The sequence below is a fragment of the Pecten maximus genome, chromosome 2 (assembly GCF_902652985.1).
Source record: "Pecten maximus chromosome 2, xPecMax1.1, whole genome shotgun sequence".
In the NCBI taxonomy this organism is placed as follows: Eukaryota; Metazoa; Mollusca; class Bivalvia; order Pectinida; family Pectinidae; genus Pecten; species Pecten maximus.
The window spans coordinates 25,974,099-25,996,252 of record NC_047016.1 but is presented as its reverse complement, the minus strand read 5'-3'; the positions used below and the strand labels follow the sequence as shown (position 1 = coordinate 25,996,252).

The following is a 22,154-nucleotide window of genomic DNA, read 5'->3' as shown; positions in this document are numbered from 1 at the left end:
GCTGAGCTTACCATTTAGCACAAGTGAACAGCACCTTACGAAGATAACTCAGTCATGCATTGGTATATTCTACTGCACACCTTCTTCAGAAAGTATCCAAGGCGACGAGAAATCCTATTTAGTCAGGTACCGACTGTTATCGTACCGGTCATCGATGACAGAATGTCATATTTAGATTTTATTCGGAACCGCATATATGTTTCTTTGAAATCGTGACATCGTATTCCTGGGGCAAGTTTTAAGTGTCATATTACTGAAATGTCACAATTGGAGACAGCATGGATAGATAGGGAATCAATGTCGCCATGGAGACTTATATTATGGATAGATAGGGCATCACTGGACAGGGACCATCTGAATGATCCGTCATAAAAAAAAGAAAAACGATCTGCAATTAAGGTATGAACAAATATCGTCAGGATTAAATATAGGAGGCGTGGGTTTGTTTTAAATCCGTTCCTGCTGCAACTGAAAGCAATTTTCCAGGAATTAAATCCAAATCCATTGGAGTATGCTTTCGTAATTTCACACGCCATAAATCCTTCCTGTCGTATAATTAAAACTATTTATAGACATGTTTGGCCACCACGTCCGACAGTTTCATAGCTTTACACATGATCGGGATAACTCACGTTAAATGTTTTCCGGAGTGAGGCGGGAGTGTGTGTATTGTTTTTAACTACTATCAATGGTTCGATATTAATTTCATTATTGTCAGCCCACTAAAATGGCAGCCTCCCCATTAGAATAAGGTATACCACCAGAATTGCTTTGTCCCTACAAATACTATTTCCTAGTGGACTGTCTCTACAAAACGTCTTTAAAATACATATTCTGTAATTGTTTTTAAGAAATAAAGTCACTATTATCGGATGCTATAACGATAAAACTTTGAATCAGGACTCTCACTCTAAGCCCTCTTAATCAGTCTGTCTATATTACAATTAAATCATAATATTTGTCTTTATAACCAGCGCAGGACAGGAGAAGTTCACGGAAGCAGAAGTCATGCAGCCATCTTACAATCAATCAGCAGGTATAGTATTCAAACCTAATTAAGCTTCTGACTTGCACTGTTCGCTGTTCGTATCTGCTCATTTGCATTCAAATTGCTGCAACAAATCTTCCTCTTGTTGGTGTTATATTTGATTTTGGATACCACGCGGAGAAAATCAGTTTCAAAATCATTTCCATCAAATTGATATCCAATATTTTTTTATTTTTATTTTTGTTTGCGATAAGGCAAACAGTATCTTAGTCAAACTTTAAGTTTCCATTATGGTAGTTATGGTAGACGCTATTTCATTTACTACACATACTTTGTTCAAAGCTTTTTCCACATCATGTTTTCAAAGACATTAATCAACTCATTTTGAAAAAAAAAAAAAAACTGGTATTTAAACTTGGCTTTTCTGATCTCCTTGGTAAGACCTCTGAAAAAAATATCCTTACTCACTTACATTATCCACGTGTGCTACCAGTATACAGTACAAGACAACTATGTTTGAGCTTACAACATGGCATATTTAATACATAGTATACATTATATACATGATGAGTCACAAAGCAAATGAACAGGTAGGACTGTCAACATAAAGATCAGACACACAAGGGATGGGATATCATTCATCTCTGGTTATTCAAGCTTTTGCTGCTGGACCTTGCTGTTGTAGACTCATCGCCTGGATTTTGCTCTGAAGAATCTCCATAGTTGCTGTAAGAATAAGCACACATTTGTATAGGTTAAGATGACAATGAACAATTATCTCCCTTTCTTATTACAATTACATCTAAATAGTGCTATTTCCTACACCTTTTAACAAACATCCATTATCAGTACAACACAATATAAGCACTTCATTTCTATAGGAAAATAATTATGGATATATAATCATATATAGCAATAGTCAATAGCAACCCGTACCTCATTATACCAAGATTTAAAATACAAGATTTCAAAAAAGGTTTACATAAGGCTATTAGAATAGGAGTTTCATAAGATTAAATGGGACTGTCATTGAGATTCTTTAATATCAACAAGCATATTGGGTATAGCCTTTATGTCCTCAACCACCCCAAGCTAAAAATATTTAAGTGACATTGATCTTCACTCAAAATCCCGGAAATTCAAACATGAATGAAGCTTTGGCAACATTGTCTACACTTTTCCTGATATACTGCATTGTATTGCACAATTAGCATGCACGATTAGTGCAACTCCCTACTAGTCTGATTACTGTATTTGTTTGATTGTTTGAACTTATCTTGTAAGGTGTACAAGATGCTATTTATATTGCTGTGTTGTATGTATTATTGCACACACTATGATGATAATGTAGTACGAGGAGTGTAAGTTGTCTATTTTGAGTGCTAGAATGCATATTATGTATGTCATTAAATATCACCGTACGATTCTATTTGCACCTGTTATATTTTTGTGTTGTGTACAGTGAACTGCCCATGTTATTATCATTCTATAATGTTTTTATGTCAAAGCATGTATCACTATACAGGATGTAACCTGAGTGTGAACCAATTTTCTTTTCTTTCTATGTTGTTTGAGATTTATGTGTATTTTGTGTTATTTCTATTGCTCTTCAAATTTGGAGGAAATAAAGAAATAATAATAAAAGACAAAGAGGAAACATGTAGTCCCCTTGGTTCATCAGAAGGGGACTAGTAAGCAGGGCTTTGAGTTGACCATTGAGAGTATGTTTTGACTCCTCAAAATGATATTTGAATTTTAGAATTGAAGGGACATGTCCATTTAACATGAGTGCTATTAAGGCATTTTTCATATTATCTAATAATAAGCATTAGATACTACTTATTTTATATAATATAACAGTGTAATATGTTGCATAGCAGTCTTATGAAATTTTCCAAGGGCAAATATGGTACATAAGTAATATTGATAATACTTAAGTTTAAGATGGTATCTACCTTGTTTCATTCTATATTTCTCCTGCAGAACAGGTTGGATCTTTTCAATCTGTTTCGATATATATTCCACTTTTCTTTTGAAGTATTCCTTTCCTTTGTTCACTTCCTGAAAAAACAATAATTCTGGACGATGTAATAGCAAGCAATTATAGTCCAGATATTAATCACAAATCATAACTCAATTTCAGCTCCAATCCATGATCACATCACCTCATAATGTCATCCATACAAGTCCACCAACTTCTGTTTTCATCAAGCGGGGTGATTAATACAATACAACAAGTCCATCAACTCATGTTCCCATCAGGTAGTATAGATGATCCACGTAACATCTCCATACAATTCTTGCTTCCATCTTTGCAATAAGTCAAACAAAACTCATGTCATCATCCATACAATAGGTCCCACCAACTAATCCTCAGTTATTCATACAATAAATAAATATAACTACCTAATGGTCCCATCTATAAAACAATTTAGGTATCACCAACTTGTACTCCTATCCCTACAACACACCCAAGCAACTCATCATGACCAACTCCGATTCATAAAATAGGCCCAAACTCATTAATTAGCCTTACAATACATCACCCAAACTAACGCTGTCATCCATACTACAAGTCCCACCAACCGATGTTCACATCCATGTAACAAATCCAAGCAACTCGTATATATACTCCCATCCATACAATATGTCCCACCAACTCTTACTCCCATCCATACAATATGTCCCACCAACTCTTACTCCCATCCATACAATATGTCCCACCAACTCTTACTCCCATCCATACAATATGTCCCACCAACTCATACTCCCATCCATACAATAGGTCCCACCAACTCATACTTCCATCCATACAATAGGTCCCACCAAACTCATACTTCCATCCATACAATAGGTCCCACCAACTCTTACTCCCATCCATACAATATGTCCCACCAACTCTTACTCCCATCCATACAATATGTCCCACCAACTCATACTTCCATCCATACAATAGGTCCCACCAACTCATACTTCCATCCATACAATAGGTCCCACCAAACTCATACTTCCATCCATACAATAGGTGCCACCAACTCTTACTCCCATCCATACAATATGTCCCATCAACTCATACTTCCACCCATACAATAGGTCCCACCAACTCTTACTCCCATCCATACAATAGGTCCCACCAACTCTTACTCCCATCCATACAATAGGTCCCACCAAACTCATACTTCCATCCATACAATAGGTCCAACCAAACTCATACTCCCATCCATACAATAAATAAGTCAAACAATGTATGGCCCTAATTAACCATACAATAAATCCAAACTCACCATACAATACAATAGTCCCACCAGTGTATGTTCCCATCCATGCATCAAGTCCTACCTACCAACTGAGGTTCCTATCAATGATTCAATATATCTATTCCCACCAACTCTATCAATTATTCAATATATCTATTCACACCAACTCATGTTTCTTTCCATGATGTAAGTCCAACCATCTCATGTTCTCCGTGCAATAAGTCCCATCATCTGATTATCCCATCAATATGATAAGTCCCACTCACCATCTCGTATTCCCATCAATATAAATCTTGCCATCATATGTTCCCATCCATGCAAAAAGTGCTGCCATCCCATGTTCTCCACGAAATAAGTCCCAAAATCCCATGTTCTCCATGCATTAACCCCACCATCTTGTGATCTCCATGCAATAAGCTCCATCTCGTGTTTCCATCCATGCAACAAGTCCAATCATCTCATGTTCTACATGCAGTAAGTCCCACAATCTCATGTGTCTATCCATGCAGTAAGTCCCACAATCTCATGTTTCTATCCATGCAGTAAGTCCCAGCATCTTGTGTTCTCCATGCAATAAGTCCCATTTCATGTTTCTATCCGTGCAATAAGTCCCAACATCTTGTGTTCTCCATGCAATAAGTCCCACAATCTCGTGTTGCCACCAATACAATAAGCTCAAACAACATGTTCTCCATGCAACAAGTCCAATCATCTCATGTTCTACATGCAATAGTACCATCATCTCATGTTCTACATGCAATAGTACCATCATCTCATGTTCTACATGCAATAGTACCATCATCTCATGTTCTACATGCAATAGTACCATCATCTCATGTTCCCATCCAATCATCTCATGTTCATGCAATAAGTTCAATATGATGTTCCAATTCAAGCAATTAGTCCAACCATCTCTTGTTCCCCATGCAATAAGTCCCGCCATCTTTTGTTCTCCATGCAATAAGTCCCATCTTGTGTTCCCATCCATACAATAAGTCCCACCATGTTGTGTTCTCCATGCAATAAGTCCCATCTTGTGTTCCCATCCATACAATAAGTCCCGCCATATTTTGTTCTCCATGCAATAAGTCGCAACATTTCATGTTCCTATCCATGCAAAAAGTCCCACCATTTCATATTCCCATCCATGCAATAAGTCCCAACTTCTCATGTTCTCACCAATATGACAAGTCCAACCCACTATCTCATGTTTTCATTGATATATCAAGTCTCACCATCACATATTCCCATTCATGCAATAAGTTACGCCATCTCATGTTTGAGATGTTCCCATCCTGGCATCCAAACATTACCATGTCAATTCAAATATTCCAACAAACTTGTGCTTGATAATATAACAAATGAGAATGTACTTACCATTTCTACATAATACCCAGTACCAATGTCCACCAACACATTTTGTACATCACTCAACTGCCCCGGAACATACATCTGTTGTTTAGGTCAAGGTCAGTAAAATACAAATGACTCAATTTGGTCTATATTGTCATAACTGTACAAAGTACTCAATAGAGATGAACATCAATATTCATAACTAAATATCAATATAAAGTATGATGGCTGATTTTAAAGTTTCTTACAATGAATACAGTATCCATGTATGTAGAACTAAACCTTTAAATTTCTATATCTGATACATGTATGTCATTGAATTGTACTGGATATTTTCCGATAACCATGGCCACTCCAGGAAAGCATCTGGTCTCTTGTTGCACGAATAAATCCTGCTTTCAATGTAATATACCTGGTAGACTTATTATTTGTTATCAATCAATACGTGCATTTAATCACACTATGATTTTTTTTCTCTAGAACAATATACACACACATATAATCAACTTTATATTACCGGTACTTAAAAGGATACAGAGCTGGTGAGAGGCACCAAGATGTCTTTACTCAGATTATCTGGACTGACTTTGTTCAAGCATTCCTGGGACTCGACAAACTTTCCTTGTGCCAATTTCAGCTGATTCAATGAGTTTGAAAAGAATTCTATCTCCTGTAAACAAAATCAGCAAATGTCATTTATAAAACTGTAACAGTATAATATAATCATACCAAACAACCAAAGGAACAAGAAATTTTAACATATCAATCATTTTCTTGATAGAAAATTAAAAATAGGAAGCATTTTTCTTTTTCTCTTCCATGTTACACGTTATCACTCTGAACTTTCACTTTCTTTTGAGTTTGTTTTTTACTTCCAAAATTAGGTCAGAGTTTTGACAGGTCTATAAAACAAGTTAACTGTTTTTACATATACAGTAATTAATACTGGAATTAAGATGATCTACACTGCTCTCTGGTAGGGTACATGAAACTATTCCTCCTACTGATAGTACTAGTGTAACAAGTCTGATGTGATTCACATGTATACAGGCAGTGTTAGTTCTATGACTACAGTTTTCTCGGATAAAAAGCACATGTAAATTGATGATATGGGTATTTATTATAATCAATATATAATCCAAAAACCTACTCATTAAATTATTTCTTTGACATCAATATTCAATCCAAAAACCTACTCATTAAATTATTTCTTTGACATTAGTAAAATTGAAGATGAAGACAAGAAGAGAGAAATCAGTTCAAATATACCACCATGCATCTTTTATACAAATTTACAATTTCCTCATAAGGCAATCAAAATAAATTGATGCTTATTATGAGATTTCCAACAAAGTTTCAACAGATAAGTTATATCTTTGGATGAGCAAGGTCAAACATTCTGAAATTGAATAACACAAAGTAAGATGCACTATTCAAAAGATAACATTCTTTCCTCAAGTAGCTTGATCCATATTTGGTCACAGATACCATATTTGGATCAGCATCCTTGCGAAAGTTCTCCAAGAAATATCATGGCGGATTACTGAAACAAAGTCCTCCAAGTAGTATATTGTTGAAATGTGTGAAGGAACCGGTGATGGTAGGATATAATACGTGTACATTGCAAAATAGCATTAAAATGTTTAATTATACCAAATATTATTGCAGAGTTACAACATCCACTATTTGTAGCATTTTCGTGTAACATGATCATCAATGGAAGGGAAGCGTAGCTCTGATGACGACCTACTGTCAGAAATCTCCATTCATATCCAGAGCTATATGCTATCAAGCTAAATCTCAACTTGCTTAAATGCTTCCATGAATGTTCGCAAAATAAATATAAATAAAGTAATTAGGAGCAAGATATAGCATCAACTATTTATCTTTAACCATATTTTATGCTCTAGAAATTTCATTTTGAAGGCTTTTCTTTTTTCCAAATACTGACAATATTAATAGCAACCAGATTGCTAAATATCTAAACAAGTACAACTTGTAATGTTATCATTGGGGAAAACCTCCAACATGTTTATAATGTGCAAACTTACGTACTATATGCCAGTTGGTGTATGGATTTGTTACCAAAAGTAGATAAGAGTGGTTGAACAGTTGATTTTGCATTTATTCACTACAAGGTAAATAATATTATACTAAAAGATGTTCACTGATGAAAGGGTGGTCTACTTATAGAAACATGATGTTAACATGTTACTCTACCGGAAGTATTGCATCAATTTTTGGCACTTTCCGATGTGCAAATTCTTTTTACTGTATGATGTTTCATGACTAAACTAATGCAATTTGGACGAAATGTTTTAAAAAGTGAAACTTTAAAGTGATTTTGGTTATGTATTTATATTATGGACATCTACCGTCACTTTACCAACAAAGAGTAGAGCCAAATATTTTATACAATTTTTATCCTAAAATAAATAGAAAATCTTCTTCCTTTTCACTCCTCTCAGGCATTTTCCCTTCAAATTGTAAAGTTAGCCGGCGTCATTAACATATAGACCATAGATGATAGACCATTAGCAACTTTGTGTATTATTTATACGCAAGTTTGTGGTTTCCCCAAACTGATTAGCAATTCACAACTTCACTGTCAACTCAAATGAGCATAGTACATGTACATTTTATTGTGAAACGTGACTCAAATGACGGATTCCCACATATACCATTAGTTAGTACTCATTTTGAACGATTTGTAAATTGTGTGCTGTGTCAGTGAATGAATAAGCACGTCTAGCTTTCTAGAACGAGAAACGACCAATACAAAAAAAAAGAGAAGGTGAAACCATATCATTTGAAATAGGTTGTACCTGATCTAACTGCTGTGTCAACTGATTCAGTTGAGGCGCTGGTAACTGGGAAACGTCGATTTGTTGTTGCTTCCCTGCCATGCTTGTCGTCCGGTTGAAACTTGTGCAAAGGGAGATAATCTTGCGGAAGTGTGTAATATTCCACCAGATGACGGAGATGGACAATCATATCCGGAACTCGTGCGTTTGAGTCAGTACGACAGTGACCTCACAAATTAATTACTTCATTCATGAATATCAACAATTTGTACTATCGGTGAAATTTATGAGTTATATCATAATACGCTGAAGATTTATTTGATTTGATTCAGAATCTTGACAATCTTTACTGTGTATTGACTGTTGTTAAGTAATATTTGAAGGAATATGTACACTGGTGTAAATATAAATCCTCTCTCTCTCTCTCATCTGAAAGAGGTATTATAAGTGTAATTGTTAAACGTTGATGATTATGATCATATTAAGTTCAGAAAAGCGTCGTTAACTTTTCAAATATGACACCAGAAAAGTCAGGAGGTTCAGGATCACTCCTTAATGGTAAAGTTTGTTCGAAACTAAAATTTTAAAAAGGCACAAATATTATATATAAGATACTATTTGAATTGCTTACGGGTCCGAAAACCACATGAAATATTTTGTGGTACATTACAAGTTTTGGCAAATTTTGAAAATGACCTTTTAAATATAAAAATAACTTTCTGAAAACAAAACATTCCGCGGAGGTTGGCATACTGCTGAACGCAACAGTACCAGAGGACATACCAAAAAAATATTCCCTAGACTATCCACAAATACGCTAAGAAATACTTTTCAAACAGAACAGTGTCAATCTGGAATGAATTGCCAGAACAGGTTATATCAGCATTAAATGTAAACTCCTTCAAAAACAAGCTAGACGATCACTGGAAAAACCAAGAACTTTTCTTTAATTACAAAGCATCAATTAAATCATAAACAATGTACAGTAGACCGGACAGAAGTATATATCAATCTCATGTATTATTTTGAGTCTGGTATAGAGGACTTTAAAAGAAAAACTTTAAAAAGAAATAAACTTATCTTATCTTATACTTATTAATAGCAAGGGAAAAGGTGAAAGACTTGTTCCATGCGTACCATTTAAAAATATGCTGTTATGCCTTGCCCTCGTTCATGTTTTGTGATTTCTTAAGTTCATGGTGATGTCTACTAGTGTCTATGATAGATATGACTAGAGATGCGCATGACAGGTCCAATTTAAACTTAAAATCAGAAAAGTGATAATTATGAGGAAGGAGTATCCGCTTACATAGCTATAGCCATATGAAAAACTTTCCGATCAAATTTGTCATAGTCTACTGTACTCGGCGAAGTTTCCAGAATTCAAAATTATAACATAATGCTAACACTTAACTATTATCAGGATCATTATCATTATTATGCATAAACACCTTTGCGGTTTTCTACCATAAAATACCTGTACTACGACCTAAATTGTTTGTTTACGAACTAAGTGGTACATTCGTCATTTATCACACGATCATTGCACAAGATAACACCCTATATATGGTGACATATCATCCAGTGGACGACAAATGCAAACCTGTCTTAGATATGTGTTTGTCTATGATAATTAAATGTGGACAAAAACACATACAAAGCATGTACAAACTGTCAAACATGTGAAAAATTACACAAATTATTTATATATATGCACCACTATTTTCAGATTTCTGGTATTTACAAGAGCTGTTGGAGAACAGCATAGCTCGTCTCGCAAATGTTTGTCAATAAATAATTAAAATATATTAATTGGAATGGTTTCGCAAATTGCATTAATAATATTTATATTGTTTACTCGATCAGATTATGCTTTTTGAATTCATGCAATTTTCAAAACCATACCAATTTATATATATATAAATTATTTATTGACAAACATTCGGGAGACAAGCTATGCTGATGTAGATTAAATGAATATATTAAATGCAAATGTAATTGCTTTTGGACATATTTCTTCAATTTTTTGACAAAATATTATCCTAATGAGAGTTGTCTCCCTTGAAAAATGTGGACCGGTATAAATTGTCTATTGTGAGCATTTTCACATTGTTTTATTTTCAGTTTCACCCCAAGAAGGGATAGTGTAACTCCAGAGGGACACTTTTACCAAATATCAGCACCCTAGTACAATCATAAAGAGATGTGTTAAATAGCTTTCAACATTTGCACAAACATTTTTAAAAAATGTGTTTTTCCCCCAAAAAAAATATTTCAGTTAACTCCGGCAAGGGATAGTTTAACCCCAACAGGGAACCTAATACCATGTATTACTATGCCTTTCAACACTCACAATATAAACTTAACACAAAGTCCAAAGATTTAAAAATAAAAACAAAAAAACACAGATTTAAAAAGAAAAAATCCAATTTTTTTTTTTTTAAGTTTTACTCCAGGAAGGGATTGTCTTACTCCATAGGGACTCTATTGCCAAATATCAGCACTCTAGTACAATTATAAAGTGATGTATTAAAACCTCTTAACATTTGCACCAAAAACTTAACGCAGAAATATTCTAAGTCCAAAAATTTGAACATTCTGGTTTTTTCCCAAAACAATCTTTTATTTTAACTCCGGCAGGGGATAGTTTAACCCAAGAGGGAGTCTATTACCAATTATCAGCACACTAGCACAATTATAAAGTGATGTATAAATACCTTTCAACACTTGCACCAAATAATTAACGCAGAAATATTCTAAGTCCAAAAATTTGAAAATTCTGTTTTTTTCCCAAAAAAATCTTTTAGTTTAACTCTGGCAGGGGATAGTCTAACCCCAGAGGGACTCTATTGCCAATTATCAGCACCCTAGTACAATTATGAAGTGATGTATTAATACCTTTCAACACTTACACCAAAAACTTAACGCAAAAATTTTCTAAGTCCACAAATTTTCCAAAATCTGTTTTTTTTCCAAAAAATCTTTTAGTTTAACTCCGACAGGGGATAGTTTGACTCTCACAGGGACCATATTACCATAAATTACTATGCCTTTCAACACTTGCATCAAAAATTTAACATTTTGAAAACCAACGCCGACGCCGGAGTGACGACATAAGCTCTCACTCTTCTTTGAAGAGACGAGCTAAAAAGTATATGCATTTTTTAGAAAATATCTTCTTTCATGAACTTTTTTTTCTGACAGGTCGTTTATCTGTTTGAAAATCGCTCTAAAAAATGCTACACAGTCTAATTAACTTTAATTGGCTTTTCAGAGATTTTTTTTCTGTGATTGTCAAATGCAAGCTAGGTGAGTATTTATATATTGCTTCTGTTAATTTTAAAAAAGATAAACAAACTCACTACAATGATTTCTCTTTCAAGAAGATTAGATTTTGATTTTCATTCTGTAATTTTCAAACTAGATAAACTCTTTGAAATCTTCTATGGTTAACATACTCTTTATTCGTAATAATTACGATACATTTGTTATAAGAATATGCAATTTATGCAAAACCAATAATTAGCGGAATTTTCGGTCTCTGATATGTTGGCATTCATGTGCGTATATATAAGTCCCACAATGGGAACTGGTTGGACAATAGTTTTGTGATGGGTTAATGTAAACTTTATTTTGTTTCTTTTGATAGAGCATATGACAACATTTTTGTATCAACAAACAGAAACAGGATATGGAAACAAGGTTGAAAGCTTATACTAGTCCACTTCCTTCAATTGGAATTTACATTATTGAGATGGACAGCAATAAACGAAATCCGAGAGAAAAAAAGAAGATGTGATCATATATAAACCTTAATATTACTAGAAGGAGTGGGTGTGCAGGGAAGAGGGGATAGGTGGAACGATTAACAACATTTAATCTTTCATGAGTATAATTATCTCTATTTATATTAGGGAATATAATACAGGGTACCAAATGAATCGTTAAACTGAGGTAGTAATTTCCAAAGTGATGAAAGTAACGAACATATTTTGTATCAAATCAAAAGTGTTTAGTAGCAATTATAAACTTTTGAATACATGTAAACAATTCCTATTTTCTTCGAAAGAGAGGTTTTCATCTCCAAATAACGTATAGTGGGCATCGAAAATATAGTAGAAATATGTTTCATTCGGTAGTCTGCATGAATAGAGAGGACTATCAACTAAGCCTTTCGAGTAAAGGTGGCTATTTAGGGAGCTACATTCCACTCTTAGTCTCGCATGGAGGATCTGACCTTGTCTGCATCAAGAGTAGTATAATGGTACTTTGGTGGAAGGTCCGTGCAAGTGTTTTTGCAATGACGGTTTTAACATCAGACGGAAGAGAGTTCCAACATTTTAAGACAGAGGGAATGAAAGAAGTTTTTGAAACAAAAGTTTGACAAGAGACGACGAAAATTTTCTCCGTCTCTAGTAGCACAAATTTCTATTTGTGACTGCGTTATCTTGCTGCATGCAGTGTGTAATATATAAAAAGTACATTTTGACTTTTGAATCACATTAAAGAAATTTTTTTGACTTAATCTCATAATCTCACTCAATCTCAAATAAATCAGTCGTCGGTCTATTTCTTCTGGACCTCCTTGATAGCGATTTTGCGCCTTCCAATGGAACCCTTGATTTCTTTTCTTAAAAAATTGAATTCATGTTATAAATTATACTGTAATATATATTATCATGCTTTGTCACTGGATCATCTTACTAGGGTTAATCTTTGTTGGGACATTGGCCATGACTCACTCAGAGACCTATATTACATCAGTTTCTGACTGTACAATCTGTTGTTTGATGATGCGTCGATTTCGATCGACCTCATGTTGAAGCGAGTTCAAACAAGTCTTTTGTTGCCTTATCTTCTCTATCAGCATTTCCCTTGTCATATCTTTATGTTTGTAAGTGCTGCTGAGAAGGTTCTTCTGCATATGTTTGGACTTAGCTTCCATCCTATGTTTCCTTTCCCACAGGTAACGTCTATATGTCGAGCACTTTGAACATCTAGTTCCCTCAACCAGCAATCCGCAGTCAACTAACCTAATTGTTGAATTATATGTAAGGTCCCCTAACTGGGCACAAAAGTCTCCCTCTCTATAGGCAATTATTTCTGACGACCCACTGCCACTAAGCCCACTGCCAACTGGAACCAGTGTCTCAAATTCCTTGTCAGGATTTCCAATGCAAACAACATATTTCTTCAATTTTGACATGAGACTGGAAAATTTGCTATAAGAGTCATATCGCGAGGGAAGACCAGTCCAAAAATCATGACTAGCAAGAACTTCTTTTTGATGAACTAGTATCCTTGCTTGGAATTTTCTGTTGATGCTCACACTTATCTTGACACTAATCTTCCCATTCACTTTGTAAAATTCCAAAATGTCAATGCTGTCCTCAGCTGAGATGCACACATATGGTGTTGACAGCTCTTTCTTTATCTCTCGAGTCAGGGTGTCAAATAAGTTCAGTGGTTCTTCACTTTCATCAAGTGTGTTATATGTTATATACGTATCCATATTGATGTGGTAAGGCAACTCAATGACCTCTGAATCTGAATGATCCTGATTGATTTTCAAATCGTCCACATTTGAATAACTTGCGTAGGAATGATCCAGACTTAAGTGTGTATATGTGCCATTATCCAGACATACTTGGGCGACATCCTCACCTAGACTCAATGGGGCGACATCCTCATCAAGACTCAATGGGGCGACATCCTCATCTAGACTCAATGGGGCGACATCCTCATCTAGACTCAATGGGGCGACATCCTCATCTAGACTCAATGGGGTGACATCCTCATCTAGACCCAATGGGACGACATCCTCATCTAGACTCAATGGGGCAATAGCACTGTCAGTATACCCATCATCATCATGGCCTCCATTCTCTATTGCAGCATAGTCTAACAATATGTCTTTACTTTTCTCCTGACATTTTTTCTTTGTTTGATAGCTATGGTACTTACGTCGTTCACCAGTGGTAGATCTCTTCTTCTTTGGCATTCTGAAAAAAAAAGTTTAAGTATGATACATTATGGTATAGAATAGACAGTGAAGCTTAAAGCTTCTATGAGATATAATTTTGAAACATTCAAATTTCAAACACCCTGTAGTAAATTCATATGCCCCAAATGTTAATTTAAACTTTTTTGGAAATTAACCTTAAAACTGCTGAAAGAATGAACTATACCTAGAAAGGAGAGACTTCATTAATATGATGTTCAGCTTTGAAAGTGTGTGTTAGTTAAACAAGGCAAATTATTTGTTTGTTAAGGATTTTTTAACCCCTGCCTAAAACTTTTTTCAGCTTATAGAACTTTTTAAAAAAGAAAATGTCTGTAAAACATAAATGCTTCCACCTCCATTTGAAATAGGCTCTGCAAAATTTCTTGAAACTTCGACAATATTTACATTTTGACCAATCAAAGGCCAGGAAATGGCTGCCTTTTTTTTTTTACAAAAATAAATACTGCCATTGTGTTTGTATTGCCAGACTTCATTTACATACCACCTGTCATGCAAATTGGACAATTTGTAAATTTTGACCAATCATAAGTCTCTATTTGGTGGTCATCTTGAATCGTAACTCCATACTTTTTTGTTTATTATAATTATAAATGAGAACTGTCATGTAACCATCCCTCCCACCATGTTTCATGATGAGAATCCAGAAACAAGAGATCCAAGAGGGATCTTGGCGCCCACCATTGAATGATCTTCATAGGTTCCATGTCAGATTGATCTTTTCTCTACTTTTCCCTTCCTCTAAGTCTTACTAATCTGTGTAAATTCAGAAACAGCCCTCTAGTACTTTTCAAACAAGGGGAACCTATATATATATACAATTTAAGATTTAGCGATAATGGCTATGTTGTTTTCGGATTGGTCCCAAAACGCAACATCAGGGACCAAGGGGAACCTACATATGAAATTTGAGAAAGATCCCTTCAGTTCCTTCTGTAAAATAGCGATAACAAACTTCAATTGTCAAAATACAAGATGGCTGCCTGTCGGCCAGGTTGTTTTCTGACTGGTCTCAAAATCCAATATGCATAACTAGGCACAGAGGGCAACCTACAAAGGGGGTCCGCGGTGGCCGAGTGGTTAAGGTGTCCTGACACTTTAACACTAGCCCTCCACCTCTGGGTTGCGAGTTCGAAACCTACGTGGGGCAGTTGCCAGGTAATGACTGTAGGCAGGTGGTTTTTCTCCGGGTACTCCGGCTTTCCTCCACCTATAAAACCTGGCACGTCCTTAAATGACCCTGGCTGTTAATAGGACGTTAAGCAAACACAAACCAAACAAACCAAAAGCAACCTACAAATGAAATTTCAGAAAGATCCTTTCAGCAATTTCCGATAAATAGGGATAACAAACTTCAATTGTCAAAATCCGAGATGGCTGCCTGTCAGCCATGTTGAATCCTATTTGGTCACAAGATGCAATATGCAGAACTACAGACCAAGGATATACCGGAGAACTTACAAAAAAGTTTGAGAAAGATCCCTTCAGTACTTTCTGAAAAATAGCGATAACAAACTTCAATTGTCAAAATCCAAGATGGCTGCCTGTCGGCCATGTTGTTTTCCAATTGGTCTCAAAATGCAATATGCATAACTAGGCACCAAGAGGAACCTACATATGAAATTGGAGAAAGATCCCTTTAGCACTTTCTTAGAAATAGCGATAACAAGTTTCATTTGTCAAAATCTAAGATGGCTGCCAGTCGGCCATGGTGTTTTCCGATTGGTCTCAAAATCCAATATGCATAACAAGGCACCGAGGGGAACCTACATATGAAATTTGAGAAAGATTCCTTCATTACTTTCTGAGAAATAGCGATAACAAACTTCAATTGTCAAAATCCAAGATGGCTTCCTGTCGGCCATGTTGTTTTCCGATTGGTCACAATATGCAATATGCATAAATAGGCACCAAGGGGAACCTACATATGAAATTTCAGAAAGATCCCTTCATTGGTTTCTGAGAAAGAGCGATAACAAACTTCAATTGTTAAAATCCAAGATGACTTCCTGTCGGCCATGTTGTTTTCCAATTAGTCTCAAAATATAATATGCATAACTACTAACTAGGCATCAAGAGGAACCGATATATGAAATTTCAGAAAGATCCCTTCAGTGCTTTCTGAGAATTAGCGATAACAAAATCCAAGATGGCTGCCTGTCGGCCATGTTGTTTTCCAATTGGTCTCAAAATGCAATATGCATAACTAGACAACAAGGGGAACCAGCATATGAAATTTGAGAAAGATCCCTTAAGTACTTTCTCAGAAATAGCGATAACAAGAATTGTTTACGGACAGACCACGGACGGTTAGGCAATTTGAATGAGTGTAGGACAAAAGCCCCCCCGGACATTAGCCCCCCCGGACATTAGCCCCTAGGACAAAAGCCCCTCCGGACGAAAGCCCCCCCGGACATTAGCCCCCCCGGACAAAAGCCCCTTCATTATAAATTTAACTGGTATACTTTATATGAATCTGTACTTTTGAAAAACAAAAACTGTATATATAAGCTTACTGCTGTTTTTATCTCTGAAATTTGGAGAATAATTGTGTGAAAAATGAAAGTCCTTGGTTCAATGTCAGAGCTGCATTATATGTCTGTGGTTAAACATCATAATTTATTTGTTCGAACTTTATATTATTAAGTAAGCTGAACATTTCAGGAAAGCTTATCATTTAAAACAAAATGTCTTGAAGTTTGAAAACCTACCAAACACCTGTGTAACAGCTTATTGTTTATGTAACAGTAAAATCAATGAAAAACCTACCAAACACCTGTGTAACAGCTTATTGTTTATGTAACAGTTCAAGTAGTTGTTTTTCGAACTGGTTGTTTACATTGCAGAAGCCACTGGTGACTGAAGTCACTTACATATATATGTAGCACTTAATATAACCACTGCTAAAACATATATTGTAATTTAAAAAAAAAAATGAATAAATAAAAACATAAAAAAATAAAAAAAATAAATATATTTTTTTTTATGAAGGGGCTTTTGTCCACTTTTTGATTAGTGTGAAGGGGCTAATGTCCGGGGGGGCTTTTGTCCGTACCTCAATTTGAATAGCCCACCATCATCAGATGGTGGGCTAATAAATCTGAATCATTTGTACACCAATGAAATTATGAATGGACCTAGTTAAGGGTTAATTAGGGAATGAGGGCACACCTGGGGGACTTTTGTCTTCCAGAGTACAGGTAAATATTTATATTGTATACTGCACAGCATGCTATGAACTCCCTTTATCTAGTGATTTGGGGAGATTGACATGGCCAGCCTCAGGACAGGTGTTGACAATGTGACACACCTGTTGATTGATGTATATCTCAAAGGTAATGAAGGTGTGGTCAATGTCCCTATGGTTTGGATGAAGTGGGGGAGCCCATGCCAGATGATCACCATGACAACCATTTTTTCTTTAGACCCAGAAGTACAGGTACATAAGTATACAGCTGGTACTCTACACATATTCTGAATGGACCCCCCTTCGAGTTTATTAGGAGATGAATTTTCGTCAAAAATTAAATTAAGATCATCATCAATATCATCAGAATTTAATATAAAAATAACCTCAGTTTTGTCTGGATAAAAAGGAACTAGCCATGTTTTTGCCCACCTATTTATTTTTTCTAAAACTTTATTTAAAGCTAATTCTATTTCTCGACAAGTAGAAGATGATTTTTTGAGAGAAGTATCATCAGCGAATAGACGAGCTGTTGATTCTAGTTCATCTGCTATATCATTTATATAAATGAGAAAAAGAAGAGGCCCGAGAATCGAGCCCTGGGGAACTCCGGCCCCTATCATACCTGATAAGATTATTAAATAAATCAAAATTACCTCTTTTGTATAACCATACTCTTCTCTTATATTATAAACTGGTTTTATTTTGAAAGGGACATGAATGTAAGCAACACAACCTTCATGATCAGTAAAGCGTTTATCTGTTTCTATAACAGAAGAATCTATATATATACATGTAAGAGAGTCTGTTAGCAATATTGGATCAAGCAAACTAGATCTAGTAAAACCTGTCCTTGTAGGTTCATGAATAACATTTTTCAAAATGAAAGTATACCCCAATCATGTCTGCAAAAACATGGTTCTGTGACATTAATTTGTTAGCAAATCCAAGTTAAAATCTCCATTAACCATATACCATTAACATATTATGAAAATATGTATTGGTCATAATGAAAAAAAAAACTTTTTGTTTTTATTAATTCCCCCCACAATACAATAAAACATATACCGCAGTATTTAATGTTTTGCTAATAATGTGCAAAACATATCATTGCTATTATTTCAACACACTCATTCCTCGATCAATCCCTGCAATTCTGTATCAAATATCGGTTTTGAAACACTAAATAATTTACAAAAAGTATAATATTTAATTTACTTAAATTAGACTGATTTATGCTATTTCAATTAATTCCAAATACAAATGTAATGCAATTTTTCAATAATGGCTTTATTATTCATGAGATCAATGTTAACAGAAGTCATGATGATACTTAGCCATCAAATCACTATTCTAATTATAAATCTGATAATAAAGTTGAATTGAATATTATAATTAATGGTAGTTTAAATTATATACACCTTCGAAAAGCAAAATGGGGGATAGTATACCACAGTATATATACCTGCCATCTTTTTCTCTTGTTTTGTTTACTAATTTTCACTGTGTGATTACTAAATATTCACAGTGAATAACACAACAAATTTGACTTCATAAGATACAACAGCTATTAAGCAACAATAATTTGAAAACCGTGATGAAATTGATCAATAAATAAAAAAGGACTTTAACATAAACTGAAACCATGTAGCACTGTCCTTAACACTAGACATTCACAGTACTAGTACTGTCATCTTGTTTTGTTTACCAATTTTCACTGGGCGATAACTAATATTCACAATGAATTACACAACAACTTTGACTTCATGCGATACAGTAACTATCGAGTATGCTGTAACAATTATTTGAAAACCGTGTTGAAATTGATCAATAAATAAAAAGGGAGCTTAACATAAACTGAAACCATGTAGCACTGTCCTTAACACCAGACATTCACAGTATAATATATTATATATGACTGTCATCTTGTTTTGTTTACTAACTTTCACTGGGTGATAACTAAACATTCACATTGAATTACACAACAAATTTGACTTCATGCGATAGAGTAACTATCGAGCAACAATTATTTGAAAACCGTGATGAAATTGATCAATAAATAAAAAAAGTTGAGTTTAACATAAACCTAAACCATGTAGCACTGTACATGTCCTTAACATCTTGTTTTGTTTACTAATTTTTCACTGGGCGATACTAAATATTCACAATGAATTACACAACAAATTTGACGTCATGCGATACGGGTAACTATCGAGCAACAATTATTTGAAAACCGTGTTGAAATTGATCAATAAATAAAAAAGGAGTTTAACACAAACTGAGACCATGTAGCATCGTCTTTAACACTAGACATAAGCTAACCAGCGTGGTAATCGCCGTGAAAAGATCGTTCACATGTGCAGTCTTTCGAACATGAAGTACGACGAAATACGATTTAGTCCCACTAAATTTCTTAATGAAATACTATTCTAAATAAAAATATGCACTAACGTTTGATTCCCGTTATTTGTTATCGGATAATAGTCTTTTACGAGCTGTCATCAAGTTGACCGTGTTTCAGGCGTACCTTCAATATGGCGTCTAAACAGTTGGATCAGCAATGCACTCTGGGATATATTACCCTAACTTCCGCTCGGCGGTGTCGTTTGGTAATAATTTAATACGATTTAATACGATAAATAATGGACGCAGGCTGTAAGCCTCTATGTCCATATCAATTGATATTACAATGTTTACAATGTGATATACATCTGGTGTGCAATGAGTTAATTTGTCCTTTTTCATATATATACACAAGTTATTTGTTGGTATTATCCCAGTGATTGTCCAGTGCAATTTCAAACTGTTTAACCTCCTCGGCATCTATAACATGTTGTGGCAAATTGTTCCAAACATCTACTACCCTGAAGCTGAAAACGTTTTTTCTTATGTCTAGGTTACATCGTTTTTTGAATATTTTGTGCGAGTGTCCCCTTGTCCTGCTGGTGGTGTCCATTTGGAACATATTTGTTGTGACTCGCTCGTCATAAATATTCTTCACGATTTTAAAGACGTTGATTAGGTCACCTCTATTCCTTCGGTGTTCTAAGGTTGGCAGTTTCAGTCTCTGCAAGCGTTCCGGGTACGACAAGTTTTTAAAACCAGGTATGAGTTTTGTGGCCCTCCTCTGGACGTTCTCTATCAAATCGATGTCCCTCGTCTTATAGGGACTCCATACGCTTGAGGCGTATTCAAGATGGGGTCTTACAGCTGTAAGCCAACGAGCTTGTCGCGAATCCCTTTAGTTAGAAGTCTCTGGCTTACTTGCATAGAACTTGTATAAAAAAAAAAAGACTGAGTGTAACTGCACAAACAGTTGAATTAAAATGTATTAATATGGTCTGGAAAACACAGAAGATACCAGAAAAATGGAACGGGGGGAAAATCCCAACCTTCCACTCTCCGATATCACTAACATGTAACGTTACATTATGTAAGGTCATGGAGAAAATGGTTAACAACAGACTAAAGTGGTTAAAGTAGAATAGAGTTGTGTAATCCTACAGCTGTATGGCCCAGCGACCGAATTTACAGTGACCGAATACGGTACATGAAGTTTATACACATGTAATACATTATTCCAGTCTCCAATTAAATATCATAACCTTACTGTATATATTTTATCCAACAATTAATTGAATCACACTCTTGTATGGAGAGGCGGTAACTTAGTGTTAAAGATTTTCTTCTTTTTTCTTTCATAGTTTATTAACTCACGTATGTACATCATCCGTTTCCCTACGAAGACCGTTGATAATATAACCGTTCGAGGATTCTTTTTCGATGAGCTAACCACTAACAAATCCTTGAATCAGTATGTGAATTATTTTTGCTTTTTAATTCAAATGCCTATAGGCAGGGACATATATATGTCTCTGCTATATGTTATTCGTTATTAACATATTATGGTCATTGGCACTACACCAAATATTATGCCCTCCCTCCACTAAAAGCAGGAGTGGACCAAGGGAGGTAAATCTAACGGAAAATTCCGGTCAGGAACAAACTGACACACTATTTTTTATAACAAACAGTTAATTTGAAAGAAAACTTGTCTCGTGGCAGGAGACACAGTATAAATAAAACATTTTTTTGGGGAAAAGTCTCATTATACCTAAATAAGTCTGGCAACATTTATTCTCTGGCATCTATCACAAATCTGATCAAAATCCCCGGTGGCATAAATCTCCCTCTTTACTCGTTGCATCCAAATAATTTTTTACTGACAACTTCTCGCAAATCTGTGTAAAATGTGGAAATCTTACATCTGCAATCTTGAAGTTACTAAATGTTTTAAACTTGTTGGAATAAGAAGTACGAATAGAGAAACACATAAGTACAATTATTGTACATTTTAACTATCCTTATATAACATTGGTAACTTCATTCTTATTTTTTAATCCTTTTAAATTTTATCTTCTAATCCAAATTATTTAATATACGTAGTAACATACGTAACCTAATAAAAAGCTGGTTGGTTTTCCTCACATTTTACTTATAATAAGTATAAAACATTATTTTTGACGGAATAAATCAAAATCCT

The 22,154-nt window shown here is 34.9% G+C and overlaps 2 protein-coding genes across 2 annotated transcripts; both read right to left on the bottom strand.

Annotated features, from left to right (window-relative positions):
- Window positions 1–1,503: 1,503 nt before the first annotated feature.
- On the bottom strand, window positions 1,504–8,610 carry LOC117321644 (prefoldin subunit 5-like). Its single transcript, XM_033876148.1, has 5 exons — window positions 8,424–8,610; window positions 6,134–6,268; window positions 5,623–5,697; window positions 2,944–3,049; window positions 1,504–1,714 (listed from the first exon to the last, which is right to left on the bottom strand). The coding sequence occupies exons 1-5, from the start codon at window positions 8,502–8,504 to the stop codon at window positions 1,641–1,643; spliced, it is 471 nt and encodes a 156-aa protein (XP_033732039.1). The 5' UTR covers window positions 8,505–8,610; the 3' UTR covers window positions 1,504–1,640.
- A 2,866-nt stretch (window positions 8,611–11,476) lies between these two features.
- Window positions 11,477–21,390, bottom strand: LOC117321642. Its single transcript, XM_033876147.1, has 2 exons — window positions 21,329–21,390; window positions 11,477–14,404 (listed from the first exon to the last, which is right to left on the bottom strand). The coding sequence occupies exon 2, from the start codon at window positions 14,401–14,403 to the stop codon at window positions 13,153–13,155; it is 1,251 nt and encodes a 416-aa protein (XP_033732038.1). The 5' UTR covers window position 14,404; window positions 21,329–21,390; the 3' UTR covers window positions 11,477–13,152.
- Window positions 21,391–22,154: the final 764 nt, after the last annotated feature.

Excerpts from the sequence above, each read along its gene's own strand:
- LOC117321644 (XM_033876148.1), bottom strand. The coding sequence starts at position 8,504 with ATGGCAGGGAAGCAACAACAAATCGACGTTTCCCAGTTACCAGCGCCT. Across the intron at positions 5,698-6,133 it reads TGGTGCCTCTCACCAGCTCT|ATGTATGTTCCGGGGCAGTT; the intron begins GTATCCTTTTAA and ends CCTAAACAACAG. Across the intron at positions 1,715-2,943 it reads GAAATATAGAATGAAACAAG|CAACTATGGAGATTCTTCAG; the intron begins GTAGATACCATC and ends TTATTCTTACAG.
- LOC117321642 (XM_033876147.1), bottom strand. The coding sequence starts at position 14,403 with ATGCCAAAGAAGAAGAGATCTACCACTGGTGAACGACGTAAGTACCAT.